Below are 27,123 nucleotides of genomic sequence, written 5' to 3' on the forward strand. Positions count from 1 at the left end.
ATCTTGGCTCACTGCAACCTCTGCCTCCCAGGTTCAAGCAATTCTGCCTCGGCCTCCCAAGTAGCTGGGATTACAGGCACCTGCCACCACACCTGGCTAATTTTTGTATTTTTAATGGAGACGGGGTTTCACCATTTTGGCCAGGCTGGTCTCAAACTCCTGACCTTGTGATCTGCCCACCTCGGCCTCCCAAAGTGCTGGGATTACAGGTGTGAGCCACCCAACCAGAAGTATCTTCTTTTTTTGAGATGGAGTTTCGCTCTTGTTGCCCAGGCTGGGGTGCAATGGCACAATCTCAGCTTACTGCAATCTTCTGGCTCCTGGGTTCAAGTGATTCTCCTGCCTCAGCCTCCCAAGTAGCTGGGATTACAGGCATGTGCCACCATGCCCGGCTAATTTTGTATTTTTAGTAGAGATGGGGTTTCTCCATGTTGGTCAGGCTGGTCTTGAACTCCCAACTTCAGATGATCCACCCACCTTGGCCTCCCAAAGTGCTGGGATTAGAGGCATGAGCCACCATGCCTGGCCGGTATCTTTTTTATTTGAGACAGAGTGTCACTCTGTTGCCCAAGGTTGAAGTGCAATGGCATGATCTTGGCTCACTGCAACCTCCGCCTCTGGGTTCAAGAGATTCTTATGCCTCAGCCTCCGGAGTAGCTGGGACTACAGGCACCCACCACCATACCCAGCTAATTTTTATATTTTTAGTAGAGACGGGGTTTCACCAAGTTGGCCAAGCTGGTCTTGAACTCCTGACCTCAGGTGCTTCACCCACCCTAGCCTCCCAAAGTGCTGGGTTACAGGCGTGAGCCACCACGCCCAGTCTGGAAGGTATCTTTAGAAGTGATTGGTGAGGATGGTGTTTGTGTTGTAAAGTGAGAATGGAGAGGCAGACAGGAACAGACCACATGGGGCCTTGAGGACTTTAAACAAGGGATGACATGCATTGTGCTTTTTGTTTTGTTTTGTTTTGAGACGGAGTCTCGTTCTGTCACCCAGGCTGGAATGCAGTGGCACAATCTCGGCTCACTGCAACCTCCGCCTCCCAGGTTCAAGCTATTCTCTTGCCTCAGTCTCCCGAGTAGCTGGGATTACAGGCACGCGCCACCATGCCTGGCTAATTTTTTTTATTTTTAGTAGAGACGGGGTTTCACCATGTTGGCCAGGCTAGTCTCGAACTCCTGACCTCAGCTGATCCACCCACCTCAGCCTCTCAAAGTGCTGGGATTACAGGCGTGAACCACCAAGCCTGGCCCACATTGTGTTTTTAAAAGCTACTCTGGCGGGCTCCTGGAGAAGGACCTGGTGAGGGAGGGGCTAGATTGGATGGAGGAGGACTCTGGGAGGCTGTGCAATCCCCTGAGGACAGAAGCTCAGACAAAGGGGGAATGCAGAGAAGTAGATGGAGGTGAGAGAGATTTAGGAGGCAAATGGACAGGACTGGGTGATTGACTGGACATGGTCCAGGGCAGTGAGGAAAGGGAGGTGTCAAGGATGCCTCCAAGGTTTCTCTGTGAAAAACTGGCTGGTTGGTGAATGACTGAATAACCAAATGAAGGAGTGAATGAGGGTAACAGAAAGAAAAAATGATGGCCTGAAGTTGGGGGACACACATGAGCATCTATATGCACTCCGACCTCCAGCTTACCATCCTGGGGAGGTTCTGGGCCAACGCAGGCCTCAGAGGAAGATTCGGCCTCCCTTCCCACGATGGCCTGCAGCCTTCCTTCCCCATTCTCTATGGGGAGAAGTGGGGCAGCAGCCCCCGCCCAGGGTGCCACACTCACGGAGGAGGCATCAAGGCTGGAATTGTCCACATCGTCTGTTTCCTCTGGGGTGTTGGAAGAAGAGCCTATAGCCTCAGAAAGCCCACTCCAAGGGAGCAACGTCTCCTGACCTCGGAGCCGCTCTTCAACAGCAGCCACAGAGCCACGCACCTTTGGGAGAAGAGGGACAAGGGAGCTCATCAGGAATTCTCTCTGAAATAAAAATGCTAACACCTGGCCTCCCAGCAGAGATGGGGCCAGGGGCAGACTGAAGAACCAAATGCTGGTTGCTTTGTCTGAAAAAGCAGCACCATTCCTTTGAAAAGAACTGCACTTGCCCACCACCTGCCCTGCCATAGATGAAAGGACATGACCCAACATGGGCTGACCATAGTACCCCACTCCTCTGGCCATAAGGATTAGTCTACATTTGGGCATGTGATCCAAGCAGGCCAATCAGAATCCTTCCCTGAAACTTTTCCACCTAGAGCTTATTGGGGAAAGACCTCCAGCCTTTCCTTTCTAGTGGTAGAACCAGATGCCCCACCACACTCAGAAAACCCATTTACAATGGGGGAAAATGAAAGCTCAACACAGAATAAAGCAGAGGCAAGCAACAGAGAGAGAGAGAGCCACAGACACAGAGACATGATGGCTGTACCTGTGGTGTTTGAGACCCTGGGTCTAACTTCCCTAAAACCAAAGCAATGCCTGTCCTCTCTGCTGTTTGGTTAAATGAGCCACTAAGTTCATTCATTCGCTGATTCACTCATTCATATTCTTCCCCTCTCCCTTTGTCTGTGTGTGTGCACATGTAGGGGTGTGTGTGTGTGTGTGTGTGTGTGTAAGAGTTTAAGTTCCTAACACTTCCAATCAGAAAAACACAAATAACATAGATTTTGCCCTGGAAGGTTTTTCTGGTTAGGGAGGTTAGGAAAATTAGAGGGAAGCAAGGAAGGAATGTTTCTTCTTCACACACACACATAAAGCACACACACATATACCTGTAATAACAATAACAAATCTCATCTCAGTGCCTTGCAAAAAATTCAGTATACTAATGTATCCATTTCATACACAATGCATGAGCTTTTATAGATAAAAAATTAAAAGGTCAGAAAAGTTCCCTGCCTAAAGCCACCCAGCCAATCCACTAAATGGCAAAGGTGACCACCAAACCCAGGCCTGCTTATCATCTGGTCTCTGATCCAGCTGGTCTCTCATCTTCCTAGCTTGGTTGTGATCTACTAAGAGCAAAGGCCATCTCCTACCTCTTTGTACACCCAAAGTGCCCTATCCCCTTTATTCTACATGGCAACCCTCTCATCCTTCAAGGCCCAGATCACATGTTATTTCTTAAGATAAATCTTTACAGTAGATATTTGCCAAGCTAAAGACTGCATTTCCTTGTAGCTAGATGAGGCCATGTAACTAGGTTCTGCTCTCCATTATGTGAGGAAAATGCATTTCCAGATCACATCTTTAAAAGAAAGGGAGTGTGTCCACCTCTTTCTTTTAATCCTCTTTCACTGGTTGGAATGCAGGTGTGATGGCCTGGGTAAGAGCAGCCATCTTAGACCCTGAAATGGAAGCCACATGGTAAGTATAGCAGAGCAACAATATAGAAGGAGCCTGGGTTCCCAATACTATGGCACTGCCACATTAGCACTGGACTGGGTAAATTCAAACTGTTACACTAAAGAGAACAGACATGTATCTTGTTTAAACCACTGCATTTTGCAGTTTCCCTGTTATAGCAGTTTCACCTCCACCTTAAGTGATACATTGAATAAAATAGTGGGATGAATAAAAGGATTAAAGTCTTTTTTTTTTTGGCTGAACATAGCTGAAAACTGCTCCAAGAAGGGAAGAAAATCTTACTGAAAGAATAATTGGTTGAAGGAGACAGATCTTTTTAGAATATAAACCTGATTATGTTCTACCTCTCCTTAAAACCCTTAGTGAGCCCAGGCACAGTGGCGCACACCTGTAACCCCAACACTTTGGGAGGCCAAGGCAGGCAGATCATCTGAGGTCAGGAGGTTGAGAAGTCTAGAGCAGCTTGGCCAACATAGTGAAACCCCGACTCTACTAAAAATACAAAAATTAGCTGGGTGTGATGGTGCACGCCTGTAATCCTAGCTACTCGGGAGGCTGAGGCAGGAGAATTGCTTGAACCCGACGGGTGGAAATTGCAGTGAGCAGAGGCTGCACCACTGCACTCTAGCCTAGGGGACAGAGCGAGATTCTGGACACCATCCAGGGAGGGAGCCTTGGGCAGCCAAGTTTTCATGCTGGACCCGCCACGCCATGCCTGATTGGCCAAGCGGTGGACACCTGACCTGAGTTCAGCCAGTCAGGTTCTCCCTCTGCCGTGGGACACAGGGTGGAGGCTCATTCTATCCATTATAACCTGCGGGCATAACCGTTCCATCCCAGAGAGCACAGAGGAAAGGAGAAGGCGCCTGTAGGGAAGGGGGAATAAAGCCGATTCACAGCGAGTTCTGTTAACACCCGCGGACTTGGTCCTGCGCCCTGAGGCCCTGCACCTCCCCTGTCCTTAGGCTCCCCACTATCCATCCCTATACGGCCTGTGGCTGATGAGAGCTCCGGGAGGTTCTGCTGCTTGCAAGCAAACACAGCCCTGGTTTGTGCGCCAGGCCTCTGTGAAGGGGCCGTCCGGATGAGGCGGACCCGCGCGCCCAGGCACTAGACCGCTGCCAGCGAGGCTCACCTCCTGCAGGCTGGCGTTGCGCCTCCGCAGGCACAGGCAGGCGGCCATAGCCAGGGCCTCGGCGCAGTCCTCCGGCAGTCTTCCTGCGCCCTTCTCCAGGTATTTCTGGCAGATCTCCTTTGCCATCACCTTCTTCACGTCCGTCTTCCTGGAGCAAAGCGAGGTGTCGCTGCTTGGAATTTCACTGAGGAGTAAATCCTTCTGTGGAAAGAAGGGTGGAAATGCCCTTGTGTGAGTTGCAGGTCTGCGAAAGCCAACGCACGTGCCCCACTCACCTCCAGAACTGCAAAAAATACTCGGAAAACCAACAGGACATTGTAAGAATAAATGCAAGGATTTCAGAAAGAAGTGAAACACCCAAGAAATGGAGAAGGACTCAATTTCTTACATGCACAGGACACTCCATAGTGAACTCATGTCACAAATGCGAGTTCTTAATTTTTCTAGGCCTCGGCTCGTTCATCAGGAAAATAGGAACAAAAATACCTACACCAGGGCCAGGCGTGGTGGCTCATGCCTGTAATCCCAGCACTTTGGGAGGCCGAGGCAGGTGGATCACTTGAGGTCAGGAGTTCGAGACCAGCCTGGCCAACATGGCAAAACCCCGTCTCTACTAAAAATACAAAATAGCTGGCCGTGGTAGAACATGCCTGTAATCCTAGCTACTAGGGAGGCTGAGGCAGAGGAATTGCTTGAACCCAGAGGGAGGGTGGGCGGAGATCATACCACTGCACTCCAGCCTCGGCGACAGGGAAATTCTGTCTTTAAAAAAACATAAAATAACTACACCTAGGACTAACACACCATTAAATGAAACAGTGTACCTAAAGCACAAAGACTAACACCTGACACGGAATATTCAATAAGTCTTCAGTGATAATACCTAATAGCAACAATAGCTACCATTTATATGGTACTTACTACATGATGAGCACTTACATAATCTTATTAACAAATACATGGACAATCTCTTATGATATAAACATTTCAAATATTGGATTCTGACCTATGTATACATAACAGGAGAGCCACTATAAAGAAAATATTATGTCTATTGATACTTTTTATACATTTTGTATTTACATATATTTTATATTTTGTGTGACATAAAATGCAGGAATCAGAACTATGCATACAATAGAATATATGCTATATAAATAATTTTATACAAATATGTAAGTATATTTATTTAATATAAGTTATATGTTGTATATTTCATGAGTAATATGGTATATATGATTAGCATATATAAATGTTACAAATACAGTGTTCAATATTGTAAAAAAAAATGTACTGTAGGCCAGGCGCAGTGCCTCACACCTGTAATCCCTTTACAGGGAGGCCAAGGCAGGCAGACCACTTGAGGTCAGAAGTTCGAGACCAGCCTGGCCAAGATAGTTAAACCTCATCTCTATTAAAAATACAAAAAAAAATTAGCTGGGCATGGTGGCATGCACCTGTGATCCCAGTTACTCAGGAGGCTGAGGCACAAGAATTGAACCCGGGAGGCAGAGGTTGCAGTAAGCTGAGATGGTGCCACTACACTCCAACCTGGGCAACAGAGCAAGACTCTGTCTCAGGAAAAAAAAAACTTATATATATATATATACACATATACATAAAGAGAAGAGCAAGCTTAAATATACTAAAAGTTAAATTTATTGTAAGAAAATTAATATGTAATATAATTATGGATACTATTGACAGTTATAGTGTATTAATCTATTATATAATTACATTAACATATGAAATATTTATAGTATATTTGTATAAATAATATAACATTTATATATAAATTTTTTATACATTCATATGTGTTTGTCATATATAATGTTTTGTATACTTTTAAAATAATGTTATATCTTTCGCTAGAGTCGCAGAGAATACCAATGTGTTAAAAAAATTTAAACAAAAAAAATTAAAATATAAAATAAAATGTCATAGATGTGCATATTTGTAATTATATATTATAAAATATATAGTATTTTATATGGTTTCACATGTAAATAAAACTTTATGTATCAGTATTTCAATGTACTTTATGTGTTACTATATGCTATATGCATTACATATATTGCATATTTCATCTACATAAGATACAAAAATCTGATGAAAATCCATGCTGTAAATAAAATGTAAATATGTAAGTAATACAAACTATCTCTATATATACATACACAAAATAAAGACCAGTGGGCAGTTTGTCAAATATTAACAGTTGTATCTTCAGGAGTGATTTCTATTTTTTTTGTTTTTTAGAGACAGGGTCTTACTCTGTTTCCCAGGCTGGAGTACAGTGACATGATCATGGCTCACTGTAACCTCGAATTCCCAGGCTCAAGCAATCCCTTGCCTCAGCCTCCAGAGTAGCTAGGACTATTAGCATGCACCACAATGCCTGGCTAACTTTTGTATTTTTTTGTTGAGACAGAGTTTCACTATGTTGTCCAGGCTGGTCTCAAACTCCCAGCCTCAAGCTATACTCTTGCCTTGGCTTCCCAAAGTAGTGAGGTTACAGGCATGAGCCACCATGCCCAACCCTCTATTTTATTTTTCATACTTTCCTATATTTACCACATTCTCTATATTCTGGTTTTGCATTTAAACTCTTAAAAATAGGCCAGGCACAGTGATATAATCACAGCTCACCACAGTCTCAACCTTCTTAGTTCAATCAGTCCTCCCGCCTCAGCCTCCCAAGTAGCTGGGACTACAGGCACATGCCACTGTACTTGGCTAACTTTTTGATATTTTTGTAGAGATGAGGTCTCAATATGTTGCCCAGGCTGGTCTTGAACTTCTGAGCTCAAGTAATCCTCCTGCCTTGATATCTCAAAGTGCTCAGATTATAGGTGTGAGCCATTGTGCTCAACCTAAATGTTTATCTTTTTAAAAATGTACCAGTGTTTAAAACTGATCATCAAGAACAGCAGAAGTTTATTATTTTCTTTTTACTAGAGGCAGGGTCTCACAATTTGCTCCAACTGGAAACCTGCCATCATTGCTATGTATCTTCATGCAAAGACGATGATCATCAAAGAAAGTACTGAAGACACCTGGTGTTTAAACAAGGATTGGGGGTACTGAGAACCCATGATTAAACGATGTCAGGGGAACTTCACCATGAAGGAGTTCACAGCTCCACCTGAAACCACTGATCAATCTTAGCACCAAAACCTGAACACACTGATCAGTCTTAGCACTAAAAGTAGGACAACAGGCTACGTGCCCCGTGTAGTGAAGCAATGGGAGGCTCACAGCGCCTCCATGAAGTGTTCTTGACAAAGGCGTTGATCATGGCTCTAAACAAGTCACAGTGGCTAACTGGCAAATACAGGAAATATGAGGAATAGAGAAACAAGGAAAGGAGACCACAGGATGTAATCAGCAAAACCCAGAATGTGAGACAGTCTGTCTATATAAGGCAAATGAACCATTCTTTGCAAAAATGCAACAACATCCAAAATGAAAAAGGGCATTGCAGGAGAGGTTGTGAGAAGTTGAGTCTTAAGAAACAACCATGGCCAGGTGTGGTGGCTCACGCCTGTAATCTCAGCACTTTGGGAGGCTGAGGCAGGCGGAATGCTTGAGCCCAGGAGTTCAAAACCAGTCTGGGCAACAAAGCATAGGTCCCATTTCCATATAAAAACAAAAATAAAAAATGAAAAAATAATAAAAATAAAGAAACATAACCCAAGTAATATATAGACATTCTTTGGATCTAGTTTCAAACTAACCAGCTTTAACCCAACTTTTGGCTGGGCACACTGGTTCATGCCCATAATCCCAACACCTTGGGAGGCCAAAGCAGGAGGATCACTTGGGCTCAGGAGTTTGAGATCTGTCTAGGCAATGTGGCAAAACCCCATCTCTACTAAAAATACAAAAATTATCTGGGCCATGGTGGCACACACCTGTGATCCTAGCTACATGGGAGGCTGAGGCAAGAGAATTGCTTGAACCTGGGAGACAGAGATTGTAGTGAGCCAACATCATGCCACTGTACTCCAGCCTGGACCATAGAAGGAGACTCCATTTAAAAAAAAAAAAAATGGCTGGGCGGGGTGGCTCAAGCCTGTAATCCCAGCACTTTGGGAGGCCGAGGTGGGCAGATCACTAGGTCAAGAGATCGAGACCATCCTGGCCAACATGGTGAAACCCCATCTCTACTAAAAATACAAAAATTAGCTGGGTGTGGTAGCATGTGCCTGTAGTCCCAGCTACTCAGGAGGCTGAGGCAGGAGAATTGCTTGAACCCGGGAGGCAGAGGTTGCAGTGAGCTGAGATCACACCACTGCACTCCAGCCTGGCGCCTGGTGACAGAGTATGACTCTGTCTCAAAAAAAAAAATTAAAATTAAACATAAGTGGTTAAAATTGGGGGCAAAAGTTTACCTTTCCCTTCATTTCTATACTCCAAAGGTAACCCCTGCTAATAATTTTGATTATAATACTTTCTGGTATACAGATATAATTATTTTGGTTATATATTTACTTATATAATAATTAAAACAGTATCCTAAGAGCTATTAAAATAATAGCAATATCAGCCTGGACAACATAACAAGACTCCATCTCTACAAATTAAAAATTTTAAATGGCTGGGCACAGTGGCTCACGCCTATAATCCCAGCCCTTTGGGAGGCCGAGGCAGGAGTATCATCTGAGGTCACAAGTTCAAGACCAGCCTGGCCAACATGGTGAAACTCTGTCTCTATTAAAAATAAAAAATTAAACAGGTGTGATGGCATGTGTCTGTAGTCTCAGCTACTCAAGAGGCTGAGTCAGGAGAATCGCTTGAACCTGGGAGGCGGAGGTTGCAGTGAGCCAAGATCACGCCACTGCACTCCAGCCTGGGCAACAGAGTGAGACTCCATCTAAAAAAAACAAACAAAAAAAACATTGCCAGGCGCAGTGGCGCGTGCCTGTAGTTCCAGCTACTCGGGAGGCTGAGGTGGGAGGATCGCTTGAGTCCAGGAGTTCTGGGCTGTAGTGTGTTATGCAGATATGTGTCCGCACTAAGTTTGGCAACAATATGGTGACCTCCTGAGAGTGGGGGACCACCAGGTTGCCTAAGGAGGGGTGAACCAGCCCAGATTGGGAATGGAGCAGGTCAGAACTCCTGTGCTGATCAGTAGTGGGATCTCGCCTGTGAATAACCAACACACTCCAGCCTGGGCAACATAGTGAGACCCCATTTCTTTAAAAAAAAAAAAAAATTAAAAATTAGCTGGATGTGAGGGCACATGCATGTGGTCCCAGTTACTTGGGAGGCTGCTGAGGCAAGTGGATCACATGACATCAGGAGTTCAAGACCAACCTGGCCTATCTCTACTAAAAATACAAAAATTAGCTGGGCATGTTGTTGCATGCCTGTTATCCCAGCTATTCGGGAGGCTGAGGCAGGAGAATCATTTGAAGCCAGGAGGTGGAGGCTGCAGTGAGCCGAGATTGCGCCACTGTACTCCAGTCTGGGCAACAGAGTGAGACTATCTCAAAATAATAAAAAATAAATAAATAAAATAAAAATACAAATTAGGTAGGAGTGGTGGCACGTGCCTGTGATCCCAATTACTTGGGAGGCTAAAGTGGGAGGATCATTTGAGGCCAGGAGTTCAAGGTTACAGTGAGCTATGATTGCACCACTACATGCTAGCTTGGGTGGCAGAGACCTTATCTCAAATAACAATGATAATAATAATTGTTAACATAAATTATGTTTATTATGTTCTTGTCATTACTTTACGCATCTCATATACTGTTTAACCTTCAATGACCCTGTCAGATCCTAGGCACAGTGGTTCATGCTTATAATTCCAGCTAGTAGGGAGGCTAAGGTGGTAGGATCCCTTGAGCCCAGGAGTTTGAGGTGGCAGTGAGCTATGATCATGCCACTGCACTCCAGCCTGGGTGACAGGGCAAGAACCCTATCTCTAAATCAAATTAAATTAAATTTGGCCAGGCAAAGTGGCTCCCTCCTGTAATCCCAACACTTTGGGAGGCCGAGGCAGGTGGATCACCTAACTGCAGTGTCAGGAGTTCAAAGTCAACCTAGCCAACATGGTGAAACCCTGTCTTTACTAAAAAAATACAAAAATTGCTGGGTGTGGTGACATGTTCCTGTCATCCCAGCTACCAGGGAGGCTGAGGCAGGAGAATTACTTGAAATCCGGGGGCAGAGGTTGCAGTGAGCCAAGATCATGCCACTGTACTCCAGCCTGGGTGACAGAAGAAGACTCTGTCTTGAAAAAAAAATGCTACTACAAATATCCTTGTTCATGTGTCTCTCCTCACCTGTGTGCATGTTTCTCTAGGCACAAACGGAATTGCCGCATCAGAGGGTACCCATATTTTTAATTTTGGTGGAAACCATCAAATCCCCTCAGGAAACACCATGGCAACTAACACTTTCCCGAGCCTAGAGGAGACCTGCTTCCTCCTACCCTGGGCCACAGGAAGTCAGCAAGCTTTCCTCCCTGACTCAAATCTTGATTAACCATCAGATTGAACTTACCACAACAGAACATGATAAGAGACCATACGAGAGTCTAGAGGAAGAGAAATAAACTAAATTTTTAAAAATCGTTATTTTCCACATTTTTAGAAATCATTAGCAAAAAAAAAAAAATCTAGACAATTTCATGTCAGTGCCTCAAAAGCCTCCTTTGACACTTGTCTGGGGAGCCCCAGAGGACTGCTGGGAAATGCATCTCAAGAAAACAGTCAAGAGATGGGAAACTGCCCCCAAACGACCCAAATCACATCTGAGCTGCCCAGACAGACCTCTCTGCAGCATATGGGGTTGACTGCCCTAAAGGGGTGAACTCACAGAGTTCAGCAAAGGGACATGTCATAACTTTCTGCATGTAGTGGGGAGGCCTTCAGCCTCCCTACTCCAGAGTCCAGGGTATCCTTCTGGGGCCCAGTCACCAGAAAAAAAAAATCTGTCTGTTCCAATGGCCTCAAAATCTAGTAGGAAAAGGTGGCCCCTCTAAAACTGATGAAGAAAACTAGAGCTTTCGTGAGATTTGCAACTCTGCAGAAACCATGGGTTCAATTAAATCCCAGTTCCACCACTGATCTCATTGAGGGTCACTTCAGCTCGGCCTCAGTTTTCTCAGCTGTAAATGGGGATGATAATACTGAATTTGTATGGTTGGACTGTCACAAGAAACAGGCAGGAGACTGCTGTGGTTAAGAACTCAGGATCTTGGGTCAGGGAGATCTGACTTAGAATTCCATCTCTGACACTTGGTAACTCCAACCAAGACGCCAGGCCAACCTCAGAGCCAGCTTTCCTCATCTGCAGATGAACATAATGGCTTTATCATGGAAAAGTTGAGATGATTTAGAAAGATAATGTATAGAAAGTACTTAATACAAAGTCAGGCTAGGTTGTTACATTTTTATTCTTTTATGAGACAGGGTCTCACTCTGTCACCCAGGCTGGAGTGCAGTGGTGCAATTTCAGCTTACTACAGCCTCCATCTCCTGGGTTCAAGCCATTCTCAGCCTCAGCCTCCCAAGTAGCTGAGATTACAGGCTTGTGCCACCACACCAGGCTAATTTTTGTATTTTTAATAGACACGAGGTTTCACCATGTTGCCCAGGCTGGTCTCGAACTTCTGGCCTCAAGTGATCTGCCCACCTTGGCCTTCCCCAAAGTACTGGGATTAGAGGCATGAGCCACCACACCCAGCCAGGTTGTTATATTTTTTAAATGACAATGTATATCAGATCTTTGGCCTACAAAATGGAAATTGTTTTTATTATAGAAACTTGTGGCCTGGCGTGGTGGCTCACGCCTGTAATCCCAGCACTCTTGGAGGCCGAGGTGGGCAGATCACGAAGTCAAGAGATCAAGACCATCCTGGCCAACATGGTGAAACCCTGTCTCTACTAAAAATACAAAAATGAGCTGGGCGTGGTGGTACGCACCTGTAGTCCCAGCTACTCAGGAGGCTGAGACAGGAGAATTGCTTGAACCCAGGAGGCAGAGGTTGCAGTGAGCCAAGATCGTGCCACTGCACTTCAGCCTGGCACCTGGCGACAGAGTGAGACTGTCTCAAAAAAAAAAAAAGAAAAAAAAGAAACTTGTTTAAAAGGGCTAAAATTTTTATCAATTTGAGGAAAATCCCTAATTGCCTGATATGTAGAGAAGTGTGCTTTCTGTAAACGTTCCAAATTCTTTTTTTTAATCTTTGTTTTTTTTGAGATGGAGTCTCGCTCTGTCACCCAGGCTGGAAGGCTGGAGTGCAGTGACACGATCTCGGCTCACCGTAACCTCTGGCTCCCAGGTTCAAGTGATTCTCCTACCTCAACCTCCCAAGTAGCTGGGATTACAGGTGCATGCCACTACATCTGGACAATTTTGAGGTTTTTCTGTGATTTTTTTTTTTTTAATAGAGACAAGGTTTTACCATGTTGGCCAGACTGGTCTCGAGAACTCCTGATCTCAAATGATCAGGCCACCTCAGCCTCCCAAAGTGCTGGGATCACAGGCATGACCCACAGCACCAAGCCCCAAATGCTATTATTATTAAAAGCAATGGCTGGCTGGCAGGTGGGGATGGGAGGTTAAAGCTACTTGGTGGGGATGCATATGGAACCTTGAACCAGGCCTCATTAGCTGTGTAAAACTAGCCAGAGGTGAGGTCACTTCCCTCTCTACCCACAGATGTGAGGCCCAAATATACCACCCAGCCAGATGTGACAAGTTCCCTTACCAGGTAAACTGGTCTTCGGTTGTTATCTATCGCAGGGATGCCCGTGAGGACCTCGGCCAACACCTGGAGAGAACAGAATGTGAGTTAGCATGGTTCAGACACTCGTGCACATGGCCAGGCAGCAGATTCTGTCTTCTAAGTTGCAAAGTCTGAGCTCCAGATGCTACTCTTCATTGCCAGCAAACACACCTGCCCACGTGGGAATATCACTAAACACCTCCTCCAATTAAAGATGCCACCTAGCTACCAGTAGAAGGTTGTAATTAATTGATAGCCAGGCAGGGAAGATGGTTCTCAAAAATTTATGTTTGTGTATGTGTGTGTTTATGTGTATTACCATAAGATATATATAGGTATAGATACAGATATCAACAGATATAGATATATGTACACGTATATACACACTATTTTTTAAAGATTATTTTGTTTAAAAATCCTTCAGCTGGCCGGGCGCTGTGGCTCATGCCTATAATCCCAGCTCTTAGGGAGGCAGAGGCAGGAGGATAACTTGAGCTCAGGAGTTCGAGACCTGCCTGGGCAATATAGCAAGACCCCAGTATTAAAAAAAATAATAAAGAAAATAAAACAAAAATCTTTCAGCTATGGCAAGCAGGCATTGCTGTGTCAATCTCAGGGAAAGAAGGCATCTGCGTGCAGGCAGGTATCTATTCTAGACAAATCTCACAGCATCCATAGCATGTTTCACTCGCAGGCCTTTGTTAACATTATTTATTCATTAACGCATCCACTTGCAGAAGCAGCACAGCCCTGTATCCGTGTAAGTCACCACAAAATTGACAAACCATGATATACATCTTAATAAATGGGAAACCTGCTTTGAACAGGGTTTCTCAGGAGACAACAGCACAACGGTTAAGGGCTCTACAGTCAGTCCTGAGTTCAAATTCTGACTCCGTTCCTTACATGCTCAGGTGATCTTTAGCACATAACTAAAACCTGAGCCTCAGTGTCCTCATCTTTAAATGGAGACTAGCAGTTGTGAATATTAAAGGCATGAATACCCCACATTAATATGGAATCTCTCTCCCACGGCATTTCTCGAAAGTCATAATAGGGTCCCATTTATCACCAAGAATCCCTCCAAGCCTGGAGGAAGGAAAAGATAAAAGATTTGAAACCACCCAGGATTAATAACAGACTGGCAGTGGCTAGAAGGGGGCAGCAGAGGGCACCACTGCAGCAAGCGGGACAGGAGTCAATTGAAAAGGGACTCCTGACTAGTCCCTGCCAGTAAGGGAAGGAACAACCGGATATGAATAAACAAAGAGTTCCTGTGCCTCTTCCCACAGGGCAGGCTCTGAGTCAAGTCCTTTATAGAGGGCATTTAGCACTCATCAAAAAACACTGAGCAATGCACTGTGCTCCCCACAGGAGGAACCAAAGTTCAAAAGCACATCGGTCAAACAGAGACAGGGCTTAGCAAAAGGGTGGCAGGAGCCAGTGGGCACTCAATGAATGAACGGATGAATGGGTGGGTAGATGGATGGATAGATGGGTGGATGTGTGGGTAGGTGGATGGGTGGATGGATGGATGGGTGGATGGGTGGATGGGTGGGTGGATGGATGGATGGATGGGTAGGTGGGTGGGAGGATGGGTGCGTGGGGGGATGGGTGGGAGGATGGGTGTGTGGGGGGATGGGTGGGTGGGTGGATGGATGGGTGGGAGGGTGAATGGATGGATAAGGAAGTCATCTGTGACACCAACAGCACAGTTAGAAGGTCAAGAGTAGACAGATATCAGAAGGAGGGTGTAAAGGTAGGAATAACGATAAGCACAGTCATCATAATATTCTTGGTAGGTGCAGGGTATTGTGCTCACCAGTTTATATACATTATTCCATTCATCTCCACATGTATTGTTAACCCAACCTTACAGAAGGCATAACTGAGGCCCAGAGATAGAGGTGCTGGATGTAGGTCACACAGCTGAAAGTAACTGAGCTGGGCCTAGGGGTTCCATCCCCCTGGTTCTTAAAGGAGCAGGAGCCTGGACTAGCCCTGCTGAGCTTCACTGAACAACTCGCAGTGGGGCTGAGGAAGGCAGAGGAACCAGCTGGGAGACACAGGGGTGCAGAATCTGAGGTACTGGCCGAGGGCAGAGGTGACTTGGGGCTATGGTTATAGTGGCAGAGATAGACAAACAGGAGACTGTGTTCAGAGAGAGGAAGTGCACAGTTTAAGGCTAGAGAAGAGAAGGTGAGGCCCAAGGGGCAGCTGTATGCACTTGGCAGAAGCCAACCTGACTGCCACTCTTCTCAGCCAGCATTTCCCAGACTGGGTTCCATGGAACACTGACCAGGACAGATATTCTGAGAAAACAAGGTTCCACAGTCGAATGAGTTTGGGAGACGCTGCATCCCCCTCTGTGGTGAATTCACAAGTACCAGATTAAAGGCTCATTACCATCCTACCAGCTTGAATTAATCTTGCGGTAAAGAAACCTGCTTGACTCTGCCTAATGCAGTATTTCCAAGCCTATCAGGGCACAAACCTTTTAACATATCAATCCTAGAGGTCCAAAGGAATTGGTGTTCTATAGAAAGATACTTTGGAGACTGCTACATGCAGACCATGAGCTCCTGAGGGGAGGGACTGTGTTTTTGTTACATTCATATTCCTAGTTCCTGGCATGACATAATGGCAGATAAGGATGGTGGTGGTGGTGGGGAGGGGTGCTGGGTGGGAGGATGGTCGCTGAATGGATGGGCAGCTAAAGGCTGGATGGATGATCAGACAGTGATGAAAAAACAAGGACAAACAGACACCTGGATGGACAAGTGGATGGCTGGTTGGGAATTAGGGAAGTCAGGAGAGGATATTTGTAGCGTACTAGAACCCGGACATTCATGAGTGGTTTTCCTTCAAGGGTTGGCAAATTTCTTCTGTAACAGGCCATACAGTAAATATGTGAGCCTTTGTGAAGCATGTTCAGTCTCTGTCACAGATTCTTCTTTTTTTTTTTTTTTTTTTGAGAAGGAGTCTCACTCTGTCACCAGGCTGGAGTTCAATGGCGCAATCTCAGCTCACTGCAACCTCTGCCTCCTGGGTTCAAGTGATTCTCCTGCCTCAGCCTCCTGAATAGCTGGGACTACAGGCATGTGCCACCACGCCCAGCTAATTTTTGTATTTTTAGTACAGATGGGGTTTCACCATGTTGGCCAGGATGGTCTCAATCTCTTGACCTCATGATCCACCCGCCTCAGCCTCCCAAAGTGCCGGGATTATAGGCTTGAGCCACCACAACCGGCCCACATATTCTTCTTTGTATTTAAAAATATAATCCTTCATAAATGTAAAACTATTCTTAGGTCACAGACCACACAAAATAGGCCTGTGTGCCACGGCTTGCCAGCCTGCTGTACTTTGATGGAACGTGTCTGTGTGCCTCTACTGTATCCTGTGGTTACAAAGGAGCCGTGGGAAGGACAGCCCCAGCCTACGCAGAGCAGGATGCTCTTACTATTCCACAGCTGAAGATGTCCACTCGCTTCGTGAGCTGCCCCACCCGGATGAAATCCTCTGGCAGATACGCAGCTGATGCCTGGAACAGGTGGGTCTTCATCATGGTGTATTTTGACCTTTTGTTGACAGGACACAGGTGAGCCATTGGGTGAGCAAGCTTGGGGGTGAGATTTTGGTCCAGCAAGACATTAGAGCTGTGGAAACAAAAGGAGAGAGAACCTTCTCATTTTGAGCTGGATAACCACAGGTTGCCATGGAGACCCTCTGCGGAGACGACAAAGCGGTAGAGCAACATCAGCTCCTGCAAGTTGGGGTCTCCAAAGACCCTCAGCATGGAGCTTCTGAGCCAGCCCTGACTGGGGAAGAGAGGGCATCAGGAGCACACTCCCTCCAGCAAATGGAGATGGAGCTCCAAATTAGTCTTGCTGCCCCAGGAACGTGGCCAAAGAGGTACAGCCTCCCCAATCCCCACAGATGCCAACCCTGATTATCCTCAGCCTGCCAAGCCTATAGGCTGTGCTGACTCACTCTCTTCCGCAACTGTTCAACCCCCAGCTCTGGCCTGGCTGACTCAGGTCTAAGTGGCCAGCATCCTTTCTGACTAAACCTGCCTAGATCATGGGAAGTAACAAGAAAAAAAAAAAAATCATCTTCGCCCTGCGTGGTGCCTCATGCCTGTAATCTCAGCACTTTGGGAGGCTGAGGTGGGTGGATCATCTGAAGTCAGGAATTCAAGACCAGTCTGGCCAACATGCCAAAACTTCATCTCTACTAAAAATACAAAAATTAGCCAGGTGTGGTAGTGTACACCTATAGTCCCAGCTACTCAGGAGGCTGGGGCAGGAGAATCGCTTGAACCTGGGAGGTGGAGGTTAAAGTGAGCTGAGGTCACGCCATTGCACTTTAGCCTGGGTAACAGAGTGATACACTGTCTCAAAAAAAAAAAATCATTTGACCCAGTCATCTAACCCACAGGAGCAAACACTGAGAATATCTCAAAAAGGGGAAAAAGCTAAGCCACATGTGTACAGATATTTAGTGCAGGCCAGGTATGGTGGCTCATGCCCATAATCCCAACAGTTTGTGAGGCTGAGGCAGGAGGATCACCTGAGCCCAGGAGTTTAAGACCAGCCTGGGCAGCATAGCAAGACATCATCTCTGCTAAAACAAACAAAATTAGCTGGGCATGGTGGTGCATGCCTGTGGTCCCAGCTACTTGGGAAGCTGAGATGGGAGGCTGCAGTGAGCCGAGATTGCGTCACTGTACTCCAACCTGGGCAACAGAGCAAGGCCCTGTCTCAGAAAAAAGCTGTGTGTGTGTGTGTGTGTGTGCACGCACGCGCGCACGCACGTGTGCATGCACATGTACATGCATACGTGTGTGTTTAGTGTAGAACTAACTCCAAAAAACAATATTTTAAAAAGTAGACACCAAATTCCAATATTCACTATTAGGAGTGGTTAAGTAAATTATGGACAAATTCCTTTAAGGAAAGACTAAGAAGTCACTAAAAAACATGACATGCCCTACAATGTAGGGCAATGTTTACTACATTTAAATGAAGGGGTAAAAAACGGGATGTCAACTGGTACCCAGGTGCTACCTTGGGACTAAGGATTTGTGTGGTCAGGAACTGAAAAAAGAAACAAAACCTAGAGGCCAGCTGATGAGTCAGGGTAGGGGGTAGGTCAGTGGTGACCTCTCTCACCCTCTCATTTCCTTGCCTGCTATTATAATTATTGGTGCAATCAAATAAAAACGGGGAGGGGGTCAGGCACAGTGGCTTGCGCCTATAATTCCAGCAGTTTGGAAGGCCAAGGTGGGTGGATCACCTGAGGTCAGGAGTTAGAGACTAGCCTGGCCAACATGGTGAAACCCTGTCTCTACTAAAAATATAAAAATCAGCTGGGCAGGGTGGCACGTGCCTGTAATCCCAGCTACTCAGGAGGCTGAGGCAGAAGAATCACTTGAACTTGGGAGATGAAGGTTGCAGTGAGCTGAGAGCTGAGATCGCACCACTGCATTCCAGCCTGACTCTCTCCCCGTTTTTATTTGATTTCCATCTCAAAAAACAAAACAAAACAAAAAAAATTGTGGGAGTGAAAAGAAGAAAGGACTTCCACAAATCAAATGGAAAGAGAACTTTGGGGAAATATGAGTTCTGTGTCTCTGGAGCCAGTTCTGCCAGATTTTCTGATATCTTTGGAATCCCTCCCTATCCTAACCATCCTCAGACAAGGACCTCTCCCTCTCGCATGCATGGCACCGAGATGCTGGGGTGCAGGCCTAACCTGCAGGAAGCCTTCCAGACAAGATGCTAACACCAACAGCTACACAAGGAGGGAACAGGTCTCAGAGAAGACACTGAACGAGTAGCTTGAAATCCCAGCGGGTTAGCAGACATGGGCCAAAGTTCAAGGATGAGGTCCAGGCCAGTTGCTGAGTGGACAGTGAGATGCAGCAGGGTGTAGAGGGCTTGTTGGGAAAACAGCAGCTCAGAGAGACAAAAGTGGTGACAGGTAGGTGATTCATGCTGAGAGCAACTGGACTCAGAGCACAGCCCAGAAACACTCATTTTTGAGGGCATAACAGAGAAAAAGACACCCAGGGGAGGGCAGGGAGAGAAGAATGGGACAGGGCGAGTGGTCGGGGGAGTGAGCCAGGAATAGGTTCTGGTCCCACCCTTGCAGCTCAGACCCCAGCAGGGTCCAGCCCGCCTCTCTCACCTCTTGACATTGCTGTGGATGATCTCCAGGCCATGCAGGTACTCAACAGCACAAAGCAGCCCCGAGCAGATGCTGACACGCTGGGGCCAGGGGAGGGGGTCAGAGCCAGCCTAAGAGAAAGAAAAGCAGGAGGACAAACAGTCACCATGGACCTTTTTAAAGTCCTGATGGCAGGGTCCCAGGCTCCTGTCCCTCCTCCTGCCCTTCACGTTCTCTGCCACAGGGCTGAGCATGATACTATGTGTTTTTTCATTTTTTTTGTTAGTTTGTTTTGAGACAGGGTCTTGCTCTGTCACCCAGACTGGAGTGCAGCATTATACCTCACTGTAGCCTTAAAATCCTAGGCTCAAGTGACCCTCCCACCTCAGACTCTCGAGGAGCTGGGACCACAGGCGCATGCCATCACTCCCAACTAATTTTTGTATCTGTCGTGGAGACAGGATTTCACCATATTGGCCAGGCTGGTCTCAAACGCCTGGACTCAAGTGATTCGCCCACCTTGGCCTCCCAAAGTGCTGGGATTACAGGCATGAGCCATGTGCCTGGCCCTATCCTATGGGTTTTTGACATCAGATATATCTAGGTGTAACTCCCAATTCAGACATGCACTAGCTAATTTTGGAAAAAGAGACTTAATATCTCTGAGCCTCAGTTTCCTTGGGTTTAAAATGGAAATGTTAATCCCTACATTTTAGGGTTGCTGTAAGGATTCACAGGAGTATATGGGATACCCCTAGCATAGCACCTGCCACACATTAGGTGCTCAATAAACAGTTATTTTTATCAAGAGGCTGATTAGGGTGGGCTAACACCTCTCATTTGCTCCTACTGTTGTTCTAAGACTGATTCTCCCAGGCTAAATCATCACTTTTTTATTTTTATTTTATTTTATTTTTTTTTAGACAGAGTCTCATTCTGTCACCCAGGCTGGAGTGCAGTGGTGCAATCTCAGCTCACTGCAACCTCTGCCTCCCGGGTTCAAGTGATTCTCCTGTCTCAGCCTCCTGAGTAGCTCGTACTACAGGCATGTGCCACCACACCTGGCTAAGTTTTGTATTTTTAGTAGAGACAGGGTTTCACCATATTGGTCAGGTTGGTCTCGAACTTCTGACCTCAAGTGATCCACCCACCTTGGCCTCCCAAAGTGCTGAGATTAGAGGTGTGAGCCACCACGCCTGGCCTCTTCACCTATTTTTTAAGCCCTGGCATAGGTCCCACATCCTCTAAGAACTTGCCTGGACAATCCCTGCTAATTTCTTCTCAAAAACTCTAAAACCCAGACGAACCCAATGTAAGCCCTGGCCTGACACTTATCCACTGTGTTCCTTTGGGCAAGCCACTTTGTTTCTATGTGTCAGAGATTCCTCTTTTGAAAAATGGGGGAAGAAACTGCATTGGTTATGGCACAGCCTGGAGGAGATGACCTGTGTTAAACCCTTATCATGGCAACCTGCACACAATGAGTACTCAGAGAAGCTAACAATCATTAAGTACGCCATGAATAACTGCTTTGTCTGGTCCGTGCCATGAGAAGCAATAATTCTGTTATGGAATAATTCTTTCCCCTCTGTTTGAGGATACAATAAACAGAAGGCCTATTTTGAAACACTGTAATTTGTATTAAGGATTACCTTCACATGATATAATTAATACTCTAATAGTAAGCTTGCTTCTCATCCTGGGCCCCAGCCATCTAGTTCTCCCTAGCAGCAGCCAGTGAACCAGTTTCTTGTGTATCTTTCCAGAGATATTCCATAAACACACAAGCAAATATGTATACATTAGAAGAACATTTTATAATAAAAATTTACCTCCACTTTTGCATACTCTTTACCTCTTAATTATTTTTCTTGTCCTACTTCACTGGCTAACACCTCCAGAACCATGATGAACGAAGTTAGTTCTATGAGACACCTTTGTCTTGCACTTGATTTGAATGAAATGCCTCTCATCAAATAATTTTTTAATAGATTTTTTCCTGAAGATGTTTAATCAGATCTTTTTGTGCATTTCTTTTTCTTTTTTATATGTTGTCATCCTTGTTCAGGGGCCAGGCTGATCTTCTCTGTATTGTTCCAGTTTTGGTATATGTGCTGCCAAAGTGAGCATTTAACCAGATCTTACGTATCCTGGCCCCGCTTCTCTCCTTAAAGCCTCCCTGGTCTCACCTAGATGGCCCCTCTCCCCTCTGAACTTCCAGAAGTCCTTAACCCTTGACTCCATGGCTGGGTGCAGCCTGGTCCCATTCTCTGACCATGACCCAGTCACTTACCTGACCCTGCAGTCTGTCCTGTAGGGAACCATTTGCCATGTAGGGGTAGATGAAGCTGTGAAACTGTCTTGCAGCACAGAAGCCCAGCACAGGTAAGACATTTGGGTGGCAGCATCTGGAATCGGGTGTCAGTGCAGGGGTGAGAGTCAGATGGAAAGAATGATCTCCTTCCTCATGTACCACCCGTCTTCTGCCCTCTCCTCCTCCAAGGCCACCAGTAACCTCCCAGGTAGCACATGCTTTGACCCCTAAGGGCCTGGCCCCGGGGTAAAAAGATGAAAACTGCCTGCCTTCAAGGAGTGTGGTGGTCCTCATCCTGCTTTACTGCTCTGCAGCACATGACACCTTAACCGTCCCATCTCCACAAACGTACTGAGAGGTTAAGGGACTTGCCCAAGGTCACAAACTAGCAAGCAGTGAAGCAGGACCAGATCCCATGTCTGTCTGACTCTAGCACTGGTGTTCCTCCCAGAATCCTCCTCCACTGGGTTCTTAGTCACCATTCTCTCCTGACTCTCCTTCCACCTCTCTAACCACTCTTTCTTGGCCCTTTTCACTAAGACTCCCCTCCTTTGCCTTCCTCTTGCTGCCAGCTGGACTCCTCATCTTGTTTTGTATGTTGCTCCACCAGGTGCCTCCCATTGCTATGAGGAACATTCCCAAATCTCTTATCTCCAGCCCCATCCTAAGCTCCAGACCTGAATGTCAGCTTGCATCGTGACGCTCAGGTCAACATCATCCTAGCCTCAACAAGTCCCAAACCTGCTTCTTCACTCGTATTTATTATCCCAGAAAAGCACATCACCACCCACCCAGTATCCTAGAAACCTTCTTATCTCCTATATCGAATCAGTCACCATCCACTGCCACAAATAACTTTTTAAATGTCCCCTCATTCTCCTCTCCTCTGCCTTGGGTCACTTAGATTGGGTCAGTCTTTGATTCAACCTACCCAAAACTATTGTAAATGGCCTCTTGCCTTATCTCTCTGCCCTCCTCTGTTTCCCCCAAGCCAACCTATTTACTTGCTTTTGCACACTCATTACAGTTACTTACATGTCAGTCTCCCCACTGGACCATAAACTCCAAGGCAGGGACTATGTATGAGTCCAGCCTACACTCCCTTAGAGCCTAGGAAAGGGTTTGACTACTCACATTTTCTGATTCAATGAATGAAGGAGTGACTGCCATCTCCATGAGGGCACTAAGTCATGGTAGAAAGGGAATCACACTTTGGTTTTTATTAGATGTGTGTGTGTGTGTGTTTGTGTGTGTACATGTGAGTATTCATATACATGTATGAATAGAGAAAGCAATAAAGAAATCATATCAAAATATGGGCCTGGCAAAGTGGCTCACATCTAAAACCCCAACACTTTCAGAGGGGCAGGAGGATCACTTGAGCCAGGGAGTTCAAAACCAGCCTGGGCAATATAGTGAGATCCTGTATCTACAAAAAAGTTTTAACGATTAAAAAAGAAAATATATGAAAATATTAAAATAGTAGTGCTTATTTACAGGTGCTGTGGAAAACACATGATTTCTATTTTCTTATTTATAATTTTCTTTGTTCCTTTTTAAATTTGTTTTACTTTTTAAAAAATTTATTTATTTATTTATTTTTATTTATTTTTATTTTTTTGAATCAGAGTCTTACTGTGTCGCCCAGGCTGAAGTGCAGTGGCGCGATTTGGGCTCACTGCAACCTCCACTTCCTGGGCTCAAGCGATTCTTGTGCCTCAGCCTCCTGAGTAGCTGGGCCTATCAGCACATGCCAACATGCCAGGCCTAATTTTTGTATTTTTTTTTAGTAGAGACAAGGTTTTGCCACATTGGCCAGGCTGGTCTCAAACTCCTGACCTCAACTAACCTTCCCACCTCAGCCTCCTGAAGTGCTGGGATTACAGGTGTGAGCCACCACACCCGGCCTTTATTCATTTTTGAGACAGGGACTCATTTTGTTGCCCAGGCTAGAGTATAGTGTCGTGATCTTGGCTCACTGCAACTTTCGCCTCCTGGGCTCAAGTGATCCTCCTACCTCAGCTGCCCGAATAGCTGGGACTGCAGGCATGTACCACCACACCCAGCTAATTTTTGTATTTTTTGTAGAGACAGGGTTTTGCCAGGTTACCCAGGCTGATCTCAAACTCCTGGGCTTAAGTGACCTACCTGCCTCAGCCTCTCAAAATGCCTCTCAAAGTTATGAGTGTAAGCCACTGCACCCAGCCAAAAAAAATTTTTTGTATATATACTTTTTTCAGCTGAGACAGGGTCTCACTATGTTGCCCAAGCTGGTCTCAAACTCCTGGGCTCAAGCAATCCTCTCACCTCAGCGTCAAAGTTCTAGGATTACAGGCATGAACCACTGTGCCCAGTCAATTTTCCTTATTTTTTAACACTGGTTCCTGAATGAACAGGTATTCAATTTTCTTTCTTTATTTCTTTCTTTTTTTTTTTTTGAGACAGAGTTTCACTCTTGTTGCCCAGGCTGGAGTGCAATGGTGCAATCTCAGCTCACTGCAACCTCCACCTCCAGGGTTCAAGTGATTCTCCTGCCTCAGCCTCCTGAGTAGCTGGGATTACAGGTGTGCACCACCACACCAGGCTAATTTTGTATTTTTAGTAGAGATGGGATTTCACCATGCTGGTCAGGATGGTCTTGAACTCCTGACCTCAGGTGATCCACCTGCCTCTGCCTCCCAAACTGCTGGGATTACAGGCATGAGCCACCACCCCTGGCCTTCTTTATTTCTTGAAATACACTATAATATAAGGTGCAAGTGAATTATTTTCAGATAAAAAATAATTTTTTTAAAAAAAGCACACACATAGCTGGGCACAGTGGCTCACACCTATAATCCTAGCATTTTGGGAGGCCGAGGCAGGAGGATCACTTGAGCCCAGGAGTTCAAGACCATCCTGATCAACATAGCGAGATCCCCATCTCCACACACACACACAAAAAAGTTAAATGAGCTGGGTGCAGTGGCGCACACCTGTAGTCCCAGCTACTCAGAGGCTGAGATGGGAGGATCACAAGCCCAAGAGTTCAAAGCCGCAGTGTGCTACAATCATTCCAAAGCCATTTTAGCCTGGGCAATAGAGCAAGAAAAAAAGAAAATTTAAAAAAAGTCAGGCAAGGTGGCTCACGTCTGTAATCCCAGCACTTTGAGAGGCCAAAGCAGGAAGATCACTTGAGTTCAGGAGTTCGAGACCATCTGGCCAATATGGCAAAACTCCATCTCTACCAAAAATACAAAAATTCGCCAGGTGTGGTGGCACATGCCTGTAGTACCAGCTACTCAGGAGGCTGAGGCATGAGAATCGCTTGAACTCAGGAGGCAGAGTTTGCAGTGAGCTGAAATCGCACCACTGCACTCCAGCCTAGGTGACAGAGCAAGACTCTGTCTCAAAACAAAACAAAAAAAGAAAAGGAGAGAAGCAGATTTCTTCCTGTGTGGAATGAAGGAGTTGGAGTAAGCCAAGGTTCCTTTATAATTTTCATCTATGCATGGAATCACTACACAGGAGAAGAATGGACTCTGGAGCCACACCAGATAGATCCAAATTTTGGCTCTGCCACTTATTAGCTATGTGACCTTGGATGAGACATTTAACCCCTCTGTGCCTCAGTTTACCCATCTGTAAAATAATGTGATAATAGTAGCTACATTTATATGGTTCTTGTAAGGACTAAATGAGTTTATATATGACAGAGTGTTTAAAACATGCCTGGCACACAGGAAGCACTGTATAAGGGCTACCTATCATTATTACTAAACAAAGCATTTTTCAAAGGGGAGGCTTACCTAAGACAAATTTGCAGCTCTGCCTGGAAGAATCTTTCAATTGATCCTGGACTTGAGCAGGCTGTCTGTGGAGAAAGACATCAAAGCATGAATATCCCACTTCACCCCTGCAGCCTCCACCCCCACTAGAAACCAAGAAGTGCTCACCTCTCTGAGCTTCTTGAAGACGAGCGGCTTCCCATGCCTGTGCCCTCTGTAGACATCAGCAAAGGTGCCCTGGCTGATTTTGTGGTTTTGATTGAAGTCATCAGTTGCCTGGACCACGTCTGCCTCACTCCAGAAGAGGCTATCTCCAGCCAAGCTCAAAAGTTTTTCCTGTTTAGGAACGGAGGTGCTGAAGTCCTGGAGACTCAGAGAGAAGAGATGGAAATGACTATGGAATCTGGTTTTCTCTGCTACCTCAAGGGATCTTGGAACACTAGAGCTGAAGGAGTGGAGGGGATCATCTTATCCAATGGAAACTGTAAAAAAGATCTGGATAGGCCCAAGCTCAAATCCCAGCTCCATCTCTGTCTTGCTCTGTGACTTTGAGTGAGCTACTTAACCTCTCTGAGCCTCAGTTTTTCTCCATCAGCAGAAATGAAGATAACAGTAATAGCCTGAAGAGTAATTGTGAAGACTGAGATGTGAGTACTCTTGGTAAGTGGTTGGTGTTTCCTTTACTTCAGTTTACAGAAGTGAGCACCAAGGAAATAAACAGCTGAAGTGAGGTCACACAGCTGGTCAGTGGGCAAGCTCAGTGTCCTTGGCCTGATCCACAGAATAGATACTGGGTTCCAGACTCCTGGGAACTAGGATACAAGTTCATATAACCAAACACGATTCTTTAAACCAGGAGTGTCCAATCTTTTGGCTTCCCTGGACCACACTGGAAGAAGAATTGTCTTGGGTCACACATAAAATACACTAACACTAATGACAGTTGATGAGCTTTAAAAAAAATCTCAAAAAAACTCATAATGTTTTAAGAAACTTTACAAATTTGTGTTGGGCCACATTCAAAGCCATCTTGGGCTGCACGCAGCCCATGGGCCAGGAGTTGGACAAGTTTGCTCTAAACAGAACTGCAGAGACTGCATGTGTATACAAGCCTATAAAAAGAAGTTCTGGGCTGGGCACGGTGGCTCACACCTGTAATCCCAGCACTTTGGGAGGCCAAGGCAGGTGGATCACAAGGTCAGGAGTTGGAGACCAGCCTGGTCAACATGGTGAAACCCTGTCTCTACCAAAAATACAAAAATTAGCTGGGCATGGTGGTATGCACTTATAGTCCCAGCTACTGGAGAGGCTGAGGCAGGAGAATCACTTGAACCCGGGAGGCACAGGCTACAGTGAGCTGAGATTGCACCATTGTACTCCAGCTCTGGTTGACAGAGCAAGACACTTCTCAGAAAAAAAATAAAAAAATAAAAATAAAATAAAAAAAGAAGTTCTACTTCCCTTTTTAATAACTTCTCTTTTTAAACCAGATGTACTTAAATTTAAATTTTTTAAAGTTACATATGCTCTTAACAGTTTTTGAAAATTAGTATCCATAATCCTATTATCCACTTAACTTCGATTAAAATTTAGTGTATTTCTGGCCAATTAGATATATGAAGATTTAT

At 45.6% G+C, this 27,123-nt stretch overlaps 1 protein-coding gene and 1 non-coding gene across 2 annotated transcripts in view; both read right to left on the reverse strand.

Moving 5' to 3' along the window:
- The window catches only part of IRAK2 (interleukin 1 receptor associated kinase 2), a 74,143-nt gene that overhangs the window by 2,935 nt on the left and 44,085 nt on the right, over positions 1-27,123 (reverse strand). Inside the window, exons 5-12 of the mRNA XM_064361992.1 lie at positions 25,664-25,858; positions 25,517-25,581; positions 21,708-21,822; positions 19,436-19,545; positions 16,707-16,902; positions 13,226-13,288; positions 4,501-4,701; positions 1,649-1,937 (exon numbers count right to left, since the gene is read on the reverse strand). Of these exons, the coding sequence (XP_064218062.1) occupies positions 1,649-1,937; positions 4,501-4,701; positions 13,226-13,288; positions 16,707-16,902; positions 19,436-19,545; positions 21,708-21,822; positions 25,517-25,581; positions 25,664-25,858 (1,234 nt within the window). The remainder of the gene's footprint in view (positions 1-1,648; positions 1,938-4,500; positions 4,702-13,225; positions 13,289-16,706; positions 16,903-19,435; positions 19,546-21,707; positions 21,823-25,516; positions 25,582-25,663; positions 25,859-27,123) is intronic.
- On the reverse strand, positions 21,440-21,544 carry LOC135268928 (U6 spliceosomal RNA). The gene has a single exon (XR_010337267.1). It is a non-coding gene; the product is annotated as a U6 spliceosomal RNA (small nuclear RNA).

This window comes from Aotus nancymaae, unplaced genomic scaffold (assembly GCF_030222135.1).
Source record: "Aotus nancymaae isolate 86718 unplaced genomic scaffold, 86718_ANA_hifiasm-v0.15.2.pri h1tg000046l, whole genome shotgun sequence".
Taxonomy (NCBI): domain Eukaryota; kingdom Metazoa; phylum Chordata; class Mammalia; order Primates; family Aotidae; genus Aotus; species Aotus nancymaae.